The sequence below is a fragment of the Telmatherina bonti genome (assembly GCF_933228915.1).
Source record: "Telmatherina bonti genome assembly, chromosome: 5".
NCBI classification, from domain to species: domain Eukaryota; kingdom Metazoa; phylum Chordata; class Actinopteri; order Atheriniformes; family Telmatherinidae; genus Telmatherina; species Telmatherina bonti.
In genome coordinates this window covers 9,102,644-9,115,535 of record NC_136623.1, presented here as the reverse complement: position 1 = coordinate 9,115,535, position 12,892 = coordinate 9,102,644, and the positions used below count along the sequence as shown (strand labels likewise).

The 12,892-nt window shown below is 40.4% G+C and overlaps 1 protein-coding gene across 1 annotated transcript; it reads right to left on the bottom strand.

Annotated features, from left to right (window-relative positions):
* Window positions 1–615: 615 nt before the first annotated feature.
* Window positions 616–9,308, bottom strand: LOC306755976 (cysteine-rich venom protein; the record flags this gene model as incomplete). Its single annotated transcript, XM_079240566.1, has 7 exons — window positions 616–752; window positions 833–915; window positions 2,835–2,923; window positions 3,075–3,217; window positions 3,528–3,618; window positions 7,038–7,138; window positions 9,245–9,308. 7 exons carry the CDS (start codon window positions 9,306–9,308, stop codon window positions 616–618), a joined length of 708 nt encoding a protein of 235 aa, XP_079096692.1.
* Window positions 9,309–12,892: the final 3,584 nt, after the last annotated feature.

Below are 12,892 nucleotides of genomic sequence, written 5' to 3'. Positions count from 1 at the left end.
CCAGATTCCCCATGAGCCTTAGTGGGGACTTAATGGTTCAGAAAATAACTGACTGACATCTTTTTAAACAAAAAAACCCACTTGTTCTTGTAATTGCTTGCATATTTTAGGTTTAAGCATTTCCAAATAAAAACAACCCGAAGTAAACTGATCATTTAATGAAGCAGTTTTTCATATCAGCCTCCTTAGTCCGGCAGATATCAAGACAAAAAACTCTGTTTTATATTGTCCACACTCTCTATCTATCTATCTATCTATCTATCTATCTATCTATCTATCTATCTATCTATCTATCTATCTATCTATCTATCTATCTACATATATATATGTGTGTGCATATATACATATATATAAAACCCATAACATGTATGAACTGCATCAATTTATATCTTCACAGGATTTGAAAATACACAATAGATCAATGACAGAACATTGTTTAGGAAAAGACAAAAATGATTTTTATTTATTGTCTTTTGGGTTTTTTTCATGTGTAGCTGCTGGTGACGGTGTTGGTGTTGTCGGTGGTGTCGCCGCTGACATGCACTTCAGCCCAGCTGACTTCCCAAACGACGATGCTCACATGTAAACTGCACTGCTGCACGGTGCTGCAGTACTTTAGGAGACTGGAATGATCTCAGTGGTGCATTTACATGAAGCTGGACACCAGGTGGACACCATTGAATTTGTGCATCCAAGGATGACTTTTAAGGTTGGACAGTTGATGAAGCTGTTTACATACGGACAAGGGTTGGCTGGACAAAAACAAAACACAACAAACTGTGATGAAAAAGTTTTCCTCTCAGGTTTCTCACATGTTGTAATTTGTACTTACTGCAGAGTTTGTCCACACAGTCATTGGGACAGGAAGCACATGCAGTTCCAACCTTGTAAGGTGGCCATTCTTTAAAGTTTCCACTATGAAATCACAAGAAGAGTTTTCATGAAGAAACGTCTGATTAAATCTGCTGACAATGTAAGAAAACAATAATAATAATAATTAAAAAAAAAACATTATAATTTCCCTAATGGGACAAATACAGAGGTGGATCTAGAAATCCTTAGGCTCAAATAATACAGAACTTTAACATCAATTATCAAGTTATGCAGATGACACGCAGCTTTATGTGTCTTTGTCACCAGATGACCACAGTCCAATAGACTTACTGTGCCAGTGTTTGGAGCAAGTAAACACCTGGATGAGAGAGAATTTTCTTCAATTAAATGAAGAAAAAACTGAGATTATTCTGTTTGGTAGCAAAGAGAAGAGGGTCAGCGTTGGTAAACACCTGGAGACTCCAGCTCTCAAAACCACCAATCAAGTCTGTAACCTTGGAGTGTTGACAGACTCAGATCTGACTCTCAGCAGACACATAAAAGCTTCACTAAGAAGCTTTTTACCAACTGAGAAACAACAGAATTAAAAGTTTAGTCTCCCAGAAAGACCAGTAGAAACTCATTCATGTGTTCATCTCCAGCAGACTGGATTACTGTAACGGTCTTTTAACAGGACATCAGAGCATTAAAGACCTGCAGCTCATCCAGATGCTGCTGCTAGAGCTTTAACTAGAACTAAGAGGTCTGAACACATCACACCAGTTTAAAATCTTTACACTGGCTTCCAGTCAGTCACAAGATAGATATTAAAACCCTGCTGATTGTTTACAAATCCCAGAATGGTTTAGGACCAGAATACATCTGTGATATAAACCAAGCAGAGCTCTTCGATCCAAAGACTCGGGTCAACATGTCCAGACTAGAGTGCAGACCAGAGAGTCCAGACTAAACATGGAGAAGTAGCATTTAGCTGCCAGTGGAGATTAAACTTTCACCAAATGTAGAAACTTTTAAATCCAGGTTAAAAAAATTTATTTTATGCATGACATCTGCACAGTAACTTTTACTTCATTCTGATTTTAATTATTTTAATATAATTTATGATTTTATTATTTATTGTTTGTTATTTAGTATTTTCTTTTATCCTTTTTTTCTGTAATGCTTTTAATGTTTCATGTAAAGCACTTTGAATTGTCTTGTACACGAAAGGTGCTATACAAATAAATTTGCCTTGCCTTGCCTTGCTGGGGGTCCAGGCAGTGACACAGACCCAGAAAAGAGTGTGAATGCTCCATTATGATCAAGAACCTGGTGGTTCTTGCTGCATTTACTTGCACCCAGACATCTGAGCTTTACCCTGACAAAGGTAAGTTTACCCCGAGCCAGCATGTCCATGTGGAGGGTCACGTCTGGCAGATGAGGGTCCCCAGTTGGTTTGTCCAAAGATTCCAAGGTGGCCCCACCTGCTTTGGGTTTCAAGTTGGTTCTAACTGGGTCTCAGCTTTGGCCAAACTTGGTGAGTGGCACAGGACCAAGGTCTCTCAGCCACCATGTCCATAAGAGTTACATTGGAGTTACGTGGGTACCGAGTGGGCATGGGCTTGAACTGGGCAAATCGTGCAGGTCCCAGGTGGTTTCAGTGACATGGACCCCATATGTGAAGCCGACGTGGGCTGTATGAGCCTCAAAAGGGACTTAGATGGGATAAGCAGGCATGAGGAGCGCAGATGGGTCAGCTAAATGGGCCCCAAGTTGGGCCACAGCTATGGTGGGGCCCAACAGTGGCCTGAAAACTGTGGATAAACCCACATTAGACCCTTACCTGCAGCGCAAAGTTAAACCTAATGGTCCCAAAAATGGACATGTTGGCTGGCGATTATAAAAGTTTTTTTTTTCATTTGATTTTTTTTTTTTTTTTTTTAATAATTAACTAAAATTGCTTTTAAAGAAGCTAATAAATCGCATGAAAAACATAATTTATGTAAGAAGAGGCCACATACGCTCGATAGTAACGGCAGCCATAGAAGTAGATGTTGTTGGGACAGAGCGCCACGCCACAGCCGACTTTGTAGGAGCTGTTCCACACCACCTGACGACAACAACAACAAAACAAAGCTATTATTCCAGTCTGTTCAGCTAGCAGCAACTTCATGCGGCTTTCATGTCCTTTCTCTAAAGTTTCATAAAGTTATTTGACAGCTTGACATAAAATGAATGTTTGTTTTTGTACGATCGGTCACCTGCGTGTAGTGACCGATGGCTTTTCCGTTGATGGATCCGTTGGGATATCGGTAATCTGACACCTCACTGTGCCAGGCGTTTATAACCGTCTTCCATGAGTATGGAGAGGAGGAGTAGAACAGATTTTCACCTAACTCATAACCTGGTTAACGAAGGGAAACACGTGTCAGTAATGATGAATTAGCCAGCATATCTACAGTCATTTAACAGATTATGCTATCTAGATAAAACAGTGCATCTAAAGGGCTACAGATGATTAGTCTCCTTCAGGATAGCAGACCTTACTTTGAGTGATTTGTCATTAGAAAAGGGGAAAAGAGTGAAAAACATGATGTGAACTGTGCTTCTAATCATCAAACACAGGTGGAGCCAGTTCACAGGGAATCTTTACGCCAAGTCAGGCCATGGCAGATGTGGAAGAAGACAAAGGAATAAAGAGAAGACAGATTTACCATTAAGCAGGCGGGTGCTGGATGGTCCATGACTCAGGATGCATTTGTCAACCCAGGCCTGAGCAGAGGCCGCTAACTCCTCACTGTAAGTCTGAGACAGAAACAGCAGAGGGTTCACGTCTACAAAGCAGAAACTTTACATCTATTAAAACTCTTTGATTATATAGTTACTGGCATCTTTAAGTGAAAACCATTTTCATCTTTACACCTCCAGACAGCCATCCTCCTGCTGCTGGGCAGACTTTGTCTGCTTCTGAGCTGAAGGGTTCACACTACCGAGACGAGACCATAATGATTTAACTGTCAGAGATGAAGCCTCCTACCGGGACAAACACAGGCATGATATTTTAGCTGGACATACTTCTGGCAGTGTTCATACAGTTCTGGCTCTTTCTGGGAGTTTTAAATCTGCTCATAACAGCCACAAATGTCAGGGCAGAAAATTAGGCCGACTTCCATTTCTATTCCTTTGAATATTTCTGTTTCAACACAGATGCTGAAGCTTGTGAAGTGTCACCTAAATCCCTTTTTTTTTGCTTAAAAGTGATCATGATGGACTACAGCTGGTGGCTTCTCAATGCCAACATGAACCACATTCTGGACTACAGAACCAGGAGAAAATCCAACATTTTTAGTGGAGATCTGGGACTGAGGATTGAATTTTTTCTAGTTTTTATGAAATTACAAATCATGGCAATGGGGGAAAAAACTTTGGGTAGTCAGTGCACCCAAAAATGTGTTTTTTTTTCAGCTGTAAACAACATAGTATTACTAAACGGTTATGAAAACCACCAATACTGTTAAAAAAATTTTTTATTTCTTGGAAAATCTGTGTGTCTTTGGATAAAAAATTACTCAAACCGCCTCCTACACCGTAAAATCAGGTTTTGCTTTTTATGCTCTACACAGCTGATAATGCCCTGTGGCTCTTTTGTTCTGTTTGTTTTCCATATTTGTTGTTATTTGGGTTTGTGACGTTGTTTTACTGGACCCAACTGTCCAGGTTCTGCTCATTCTTCTTATAGTTATGGGTAGTCTAGCCATCCATTACTTATGTCGCAATAGGGATGTTACCCGATGCACTGAGAAGTACCTCGCTCTGTTTCTCTAATGTATTAATGTATAAATATATGCCAATATTGCCGTCTCTAACTTATTTCTCCTTTTTTCAGCAGGTCTTCCTGAATAAGTGCAGCTGTACATGTTGATCTGTCTTTCCTGTCCTCTCCACCCCAACCAGTCGAGGCAGATGGCTGCCCTCCCTGAGCCGGGTTCTGCCGGAGGTTTTCTGCCTGTTAAAGGGGAGTTTTTTCCTTCCCACTGTCGCCGCGTGCAGCTCAGGATGGGGGATTGGATCGAAGTCATGACTCGATGCAATCAGTTGGTTTCTATTACAGGATGTGTATGAATTGGCTCGAAATTATGTGTATGTTGACTCGTGTATGTAAAGTGCCCTGTGACAACATTGTTGTGAAGTGGCGCTATACAAACAAAGTCGAATTTCAAATAACGCAACAAAAATAAAGTTGGGAAAAAAAAAACCTCCTGTCTGGCAGAGCGAGCTTCAACTCCCACCTTCAGCAGAGCTTCAACCATGTCTCGAGTGAGGCAGGGGACATTGAGTCCGAATGGGCTGTGTTCCATGCCTCTATTATTGAGGCGGCCAGCCGGAGCGATGGCTGTAGGGTCGTTGGTGCCTGTCGTGGCGGTAATCCCAGAACTCACTGGTGGACACCAGCAGTGAAGGAAGCCGTCAAGCTGAAGAAGGAGTCCTATGGGGCCATCTTGGCCTGTGGGACTCTGGAGGCAGCTGATGGGTACCGACAGGCTAAGTGGCATGTGGCTTTGGCTGTCACCAAGGCAAAAACTTGGCCGTGGGAGGAGTTCAATGAGGCCATGGAGAAAGACTTCCGGATAGCTTCGAGGCAATTCTGGTCCACCATCCGGCGGCTCAGGAGGGGGAAGTAGTGCTCCATCAATACTGTGTACAGTGGAGATGGGGAGCTGCTGGCCTTAACTTGAGACGTTGTGGGTCGGTGGAGGGAATACTTCAAAGACCTCCTCAATCCTACCAACACGTCTTCTGATGAGGAAGCAGAGCTGGGGGACTCAAGAGTGGACTCTCCTATCTCTGGGGCTGAGGTCGCTGAGGTGGTAAAAAAGCTCCTTGGCAGCAAGGCCCCAGGGGTGGATGAGATCCTCAAGGCTCTGGATGCTGTGGGGCTGTCCTGGCTGACACGCCTCTGCAGCATCGCGTGGACATCGGGGACATTGCCACTGGACTGACAGACTGGGGGGTGATCCCCCTTTTCAAGAAGGGGTACCGGAGGGTGTGTTCCAATTACAGGGGAATCACACTCCTCAGCCTTCCTGGTAAGGTCTATTTGGGGGTTCTGGAGAGGAGGATCCGCCGGGTAGTCAAATAGTCAGATTGAGGAGAACCAGTGTGGTTTTCGTCCTGGTCGCGGAACGGTGGACCAGCTCTATACTCTCTTTAGAGTCCTGGAGGGGGCATGGGAGTTTGCCCAACCAGTCTACATGTGCTTTGTGGACTTGGAGAAGGCGTTCAACTGTGTCCCCCGGGGGCTCCTGTGGAGGGTACTCCGGGAGTATGGGGTACCGGACCCCCTTGTATGAGCTGTCTGGTCCTTGTATGACAGGTGTCAGTGCTAGGGTCGCATTGCCCTTTATCACCGATTCAATTCATAACTTATATGGACAGAATTTTGAGGCGCAGCAGAGGTGTTGAGGGGATCCGGCTTGGTGGCCTCAGGATTGGGTCTCTGCTTTTTGCGGATGACGTGGTCCTATTGGCTTCATCTGGTCGAGATCTTCAGCTCTCACTTGAGCGATTCGCAGCCGAGTGTGAAGCAGCTGGGATGGGAATCAGCACCTCCAAGTCTGAGACCATGGTCCTAAGCAGGAATAGGGTGGATTGCCCTCTCCGGGTCCAGAGTCAGGTTCTGCCTCAAGTGGAGGAGTTTAAATATCTCGGGGTCTTGTTCACGGGTGAGGGAATGATGGAGCGTGAGATCGACAGGCGGATCGGTGCGGCGTCTGCAGTAATGCGGACTCTGCGCTGTCATGGTGAAGAAGGAGCTGAGCCAAAAGGCAAAACTCTCAATTAACCAGATTATGTAGAAATAAATCTGTGAAATTATCAGCATCATTATTAACACATTAGTGCATAATTGACAAGAATTCCATGTGTCATGTAAAAAAATCAAAATTTGGAATTATATCAATGGGAGACGCTGATTTAGGGCATATAGGAGCCTTGGATAAGCAGTGAACAAAATCCACAAAATAAAACATCAGACAAAAAAACACAACACTTCTCAGAGCTCCACAAAAAAATAAGTACTGTAAGCCTGACGTGTCGAGAACTGTCTTCAATCACATCCATGGTAACAAAATAACGTCATTTTATTTATCTCAGGGACTCGAGAAGAAAAAAAAACATTATCGCTTCTCGTGGAGGATGTAGCAGGCTTCAGAGCGAGGACTGACCATCAACAACATGTCAGCAGCAGACGGCTCGACTGCTCTCCTGAAGGCGTTGTGCACGTCTACGATCTCAGCCTGCGCTGTTGTGTTTTCTGGACAAATGTCTTCACACAGACACACAGACAAACGCACACATTAAAAACCAATGTGTAAACACCAGATTAAAGCCATAATAAGGACAGATATTTACTCTGCTGGCTTAAGATATGACTAACAAACACATCCTGGTTTAATTGCTCTGAAATGTCTTTACATAACAAAAGAGCACACAGACAGGAATGAGCCAAATCCCATAATCTCATTGGGAGCCTTGCTGGCAGGGTGTCAGCTGATGCTGAAAATAAAACACCTCTGGGACATTAAACATGCCTGATGTATTTAATACGGCGCTTACCTTGCTGTGGACACATCACGGCGTGCATGTGAAAATAACAGAAAATTCAGGTTAATTTATCATCCTTTACCTAACTTTTATCAAAATACTATTTTAATTACTTGATTTATTGAATATCAGTAAAATTTTTCATATTTTCAATTTTAGTATAAGAAAGATTATAAATAAGAAATTGGTTATTAAAAAATGTACTAATCCAGGAGAGATTAACGTACTTGTTTAACTTCCTCACGGCTGTGTCACATGACTAAAGTCAACAACATCCACTTCCTGTCATTTTCCAAACAGCATGTGTTTCGATCAATTGAAATCAGAAGAAAGCTCAACCATAAAGGCTCTAAATAGGCATCAAACAGGTCACAATTTTTGGCTATTTATTTAAATCATTCTGATGCACTGCATTGTGACAGCTACACTCCAATGCCAACAATTTAGACTAAGCAAATTCTGATATGAATATACTTTCAAAATAAAATAAATTCATTTTAGATGCTCATTGCAAGTCAGAAATGTTATAACTGCATTTGTTGATGTTATAACTGAGCTTATCTTGGTTCTATTTTTGCCATTTACAGGTTTTTGTGTAAACAGGATCTGAAATGTTGCAGCGAAGCTTCTCTACAGTAATATTAGTAGGGGATTGTATCACTATGTCACACCAGCTTCCATTTTGGGGCTGAAGCAAAATCTCCTGAGGAACGCTCTCTTTTGGTTTCTGTCTGCTTGACTTTGGTTTACTTTAGCCAACACGTAAAATAGACTAATTTGAGACACTAATAGAGAAAAAACATTGACGTTATTCAAAGAAATGTAATGAGGAACAAACTAAACATATTCATACACTTGACAGGATTACTCGCATCATGTTCTCCACATTCCTGCACATTGCCAACTTTGCAGTTTGCAAGTGAGTTTAAAAAGTTGCAAATTCGAAGACGAAGCTAACCAAGATTTTTCCTGTGACTGTGTAGAAAATCTGCTCATTTACAAGCTGATTAAAGCTCACTTCCTGCTAATTCACACCTTCACATAAGATAAGTTTTTGCAGAACGTTTAATGCATTCAGCTGGGTGCTAACGTTGTTATTTAGGTATTTATTTCTTATGTGACAGTGGGTGTTATAATTCGCTATGCTGTTACTAAAGTCTAGGTGGAATCTACGACCTTGTGCAGAATGTGCTGTTTTATAAGCAGGTAATAGATATGAAGATCATGTGGCTATGAATGGACCAGGATATGCTTTTAAGGACTTTGCAGGCTTGTAACTATGTGCATAAAAATTATTCTAAAGGTTACTTTGCAGAGTTTCTCCTGTTAAATGAACCATCACTTAGCAAGACTGCAACAATATGGAACATATACAAACATAACCACCAAATATTTAAGGAAGCATGATGTTAACTATACTTGATTTACAGATGAACTTTCTAGGAAAGTTTCACATTGATATCACTAAACCTGAACACGTTGACTTTTTTAGATTTGCAATCCATGCAACACATCTCCAGCATGCTAACAAAGCTCCAACATTAGCTAAAATATGTTAACTTTGGTAGCAAATCAAGATGCCATTTTGAGTGGAAACAACTTTTCATTCATATTATGATTTATTTTGAACAAATTTGCACACGTTTGGCATTTCAAAAGGCTACATGCTATAATAATCTGTTTAGCTAATAGATTATAATCAGGACAAGAAATATTGATATAAAAAAGAAAAAAAAACTCTGGAATTAAAGACTGCAAAGATTGTTTCGTGGTCTAAAGTCCAGAAGTTTGCTGTGTATTACACATATGTTACTGATAAGACTTCTACTCACCAAAACACAGGCAGTGTGAACATGCTGCAGCATCAAGAGAGAAATCAGGACGACAAACATTGTCCCGACAATTAGGAAGAAACCTCTGTAGAAGCAGGCAAATATTAGATATCTTATTTTTGCATGGTCTTAAACACAGTTTTGCAGTTTTATTACCAAAGTAAATGTGTGTTAAGATATAAATGCAATCATCAAATGCATGCAGGATTAAACAAATCCTCTTTAATTATTATGCAAAAGAAAACAGCAAATAGAGAAAAAAAATTACATACATTTTTACGTTAAGGTGCCAATCATATAGGATTGACCTTCTTGACTGCTGGATATTCTCCTTAGATAAATCAAGCTGCGTCATCAAAACACTTCAGGAAAGATCTGGACTGACATACCTGCTCTCAGGTCTTCTGGAGGAGGAGGTGACCTGGACGGTTTCTCTTCCTGCTTTTATAGGTCGGCCTCAGCTCACTGTTGTCAAAATTGTAACACATTCCCCTCTGGTTGACAATGATGCAGCATGATCCGTGGCTTAACACAACGAGCACCGGTCAAAAATAAATCTATCACGTTGCACTAAGGAGGCTTTGTCTGCTGCAGAGTCGAACTGACTGGGAGCAAACAGGAATGGCTAAGCTCTAGGGTGTAGTGACTACCTGATATATAAAGCTGTGTTTGCACAGCATAGAATGGAAAGTTAAATGTAAATAGAAGAAACGAAGGAAAAGCAGAATACATCATTGAACTGAATGTCATGTGTGTAGATGGATAGAGCTCCTGTAGGCTGACGACACGCCCAATGTTAGGCTCAGAACATGTAAGAAAGGCGAGTCTGAGGAGTAGTTTGATTTGAAATGGTTTAATAAAAATAAGTTGTCTTTAAATATAAGTAAAACTAAGTTTATGTTGTTTACAATTCAAAACTTACCCTGAATGTGTTATGTCTAAATGGAATTAATATTGAAAGGGTGTGAATTTAGGTTTTTAGGACTTATTATTGATGAAAAATTAAAATGGAAGTCACATATAGCATTTGTTAAAAATAAAATAAACATAAAGAGTGCATTCTAAAACTTTATGCAAAAAACTGATTTAAAAAAAAAAAAGTAGGTATTTCATAGCTGTGCTTTGTTCTTAGTGTTTGCCGTAGATGATGCCATCCCGTTGGTTTATTTTGAAATGAGAATGGGGTAGGGTTTATAAGATTAATTCTTCTTCCTACTCCAATTTTCTTTTCCTTTCTTTTTACATGAAATGTACCACAATGGGTTTGTATTAGTTGTTGTAACTTTGGTGTATATTTTTTGTGGTTGTTTTTTTGGATTTGCCAATGTATTATGAAAAGGAAAATAAAATAAAAAATGTTGAAATAAATTAAATGAAATCAGTCATGTTTGATATTGTTTAACCAATTTTACAAAAAAAATGGGGAAAAAAAAACTTTGCTTTTTTTAGCTGCTCTCTATTGTTTTGTTTTTTTTTGTTTGTTTGTTTTAAAGGGACATTGCGTAACAGTTTTTGTTGTTTACTGGCCAAATTACATGTCTGCATTTATATGTGTTATCATTGCTGTATTATGACTGCCGTTAATAGTCTGACGTGAAAAAAGAATAAAATAAAGACGAAGAAGGAAGTTGCCGGACTACTGTTCAATCTAAGGGGACGACACTCACTTGTCATTTGCTAAAGTAGAGGATCGTGCATGTGCAGCGGCCGTGGAGGACGAGTGGCAGTAGCTCAGGCGGAGGAACAAACCAGGTTGAGGATCGATCCCAGGCTTGCTCTGACTGCATGTGGAAGTGTCCTTGGGCAAGACACCCCGATGTGGCTATTGGGGTATGGTGAGTGTGAGAATGGGTGACTGTGACATGTAGAGTAAAGCGCTTTGAGTGTTCGACATGACAGAGTGATATTTAGGTGCAAGTCCATCTACAGATTCGGATCCGTTTCATCATCACCATGAAATGAAAAGATTCTCTTAAACGGCAACGTGTCTGGAGCATCCAAAATGGAAGAATGACATCAACACACATGACATGAACATTGTTAGCCTTCCCCAGAAAGGACGATGTCCAGGTACTGGGATTTATACGAGCTCTGTTCCTTCTTTAGTCACTCTTGCGCTTCTAGTCTCTCTTCTCTTTCTCAGTTTTGATGCTTTTAGGTTGTTTTGCTGTGTATGCAGTGACCACCAGTGCAGGTATTCCAGCTTTCTGCCGTGCACATGCTGGGAGAGACGGTGTTATTGCAACGCCCCTCGTATTGCACCTAGAAGAAAAAAAATCATAACAGAAAGTTTAGAAGCTAGTTAGCATTAGCAGCTTGCACCAACTCAAAAGGCCTGGATTTGTACATATGTGCAATCAATGAGTTATTTTTAAAATAAAATTACTTTCTTTTGTTTGTCAAATATAATATGTCAAAAGTTTTTTTTCTTTACATGATTAAAATAAAATCAGGTTTTGTTCCTTTAATGTTTTAATTTGAAAAGCTAAAACAAATAATGAAAGCTTTGACATGATCATGTGGGTCGTTTCAAATTGAAAGCATATTTATCTTGTTTGCACATTTTAGCTGCTAGCTTTCCAAGCATAGTGGCCACCACAGTGGAAACCCATTTAAAGGCTGTTTTCTTGTATATCCGTCGGTTAGGATGGTATATTTGCACATGAACCACTTCAGTGGACTTTAGCGAGTCATCCGATACACTGCAACTCACTGAAGGACAAAAAAAAAATCATCATAAACATACTTCTGTGTTCATATACTGAAGTGATAGATGAAAAAATTACAGTCATGCTTTATTAGTACAGATATATTACATGATAATATTATTCTATAAAGGCTTTTATAGCATATCAAAAAATAAAACAAACAAAAATCCAAATAGGATTAAAGTATTTGATCTTATAATATGAAGTTTATTTCTGCAAAAGTAAAATGTTGTATGTGTAAACAATGTGGCTCTGGTTTTAAATATTCAAATTCATTTTGAACTTTATTTATATAGCACTTTTCATACAGGAGCATTTTAAAGTGCTTAACAACATAAAAACAATTTCACACTTACACACACACTTACACACACGCAGCCCAAACACACAACCCCGCCTTTCTCTTGACCTAAATCAAACTACCTTCAGGATTCTGTGTCTGTATCTGGCTCGACACTGCTGCAAGGAAAAGATATCTGTGGGATCCGTCCACATCAGGAGCCGCCTCAGGAATGACCAACGGAGACATGGAAAACATCCAGGCCGAGGCAGGTGAAGGCCCACACCGCAGCCAAATGGCTGCAGTGCAGAACCACTCCCAACAACACCGGACAGAATGACCCCTGGCGATCAAACAGGCACAGCCTCCAACAAGTAGGTTCCCCATGAGGAAAAGACTGGAGCTAAAAGGTAAAAAGAGAAAATAGAATAAGAAAGAAACACAAGATAAAATAACTATTCATTCATTCATTTTCTGAACGCTTAATCTAATTCAGGGTCGCGGGGAAGCTGGAGCCTATCCCAGCTGGCTTTGGGCGCACCCTGGACAGCTCGCCAGTCCATCGCAGGGATGGAGGGAGGGATCAGATAAAATAACTAGATAAAATAAATAAATAAATAAAAATAAACATATGATTAAAAAAAAAAAAAACACCA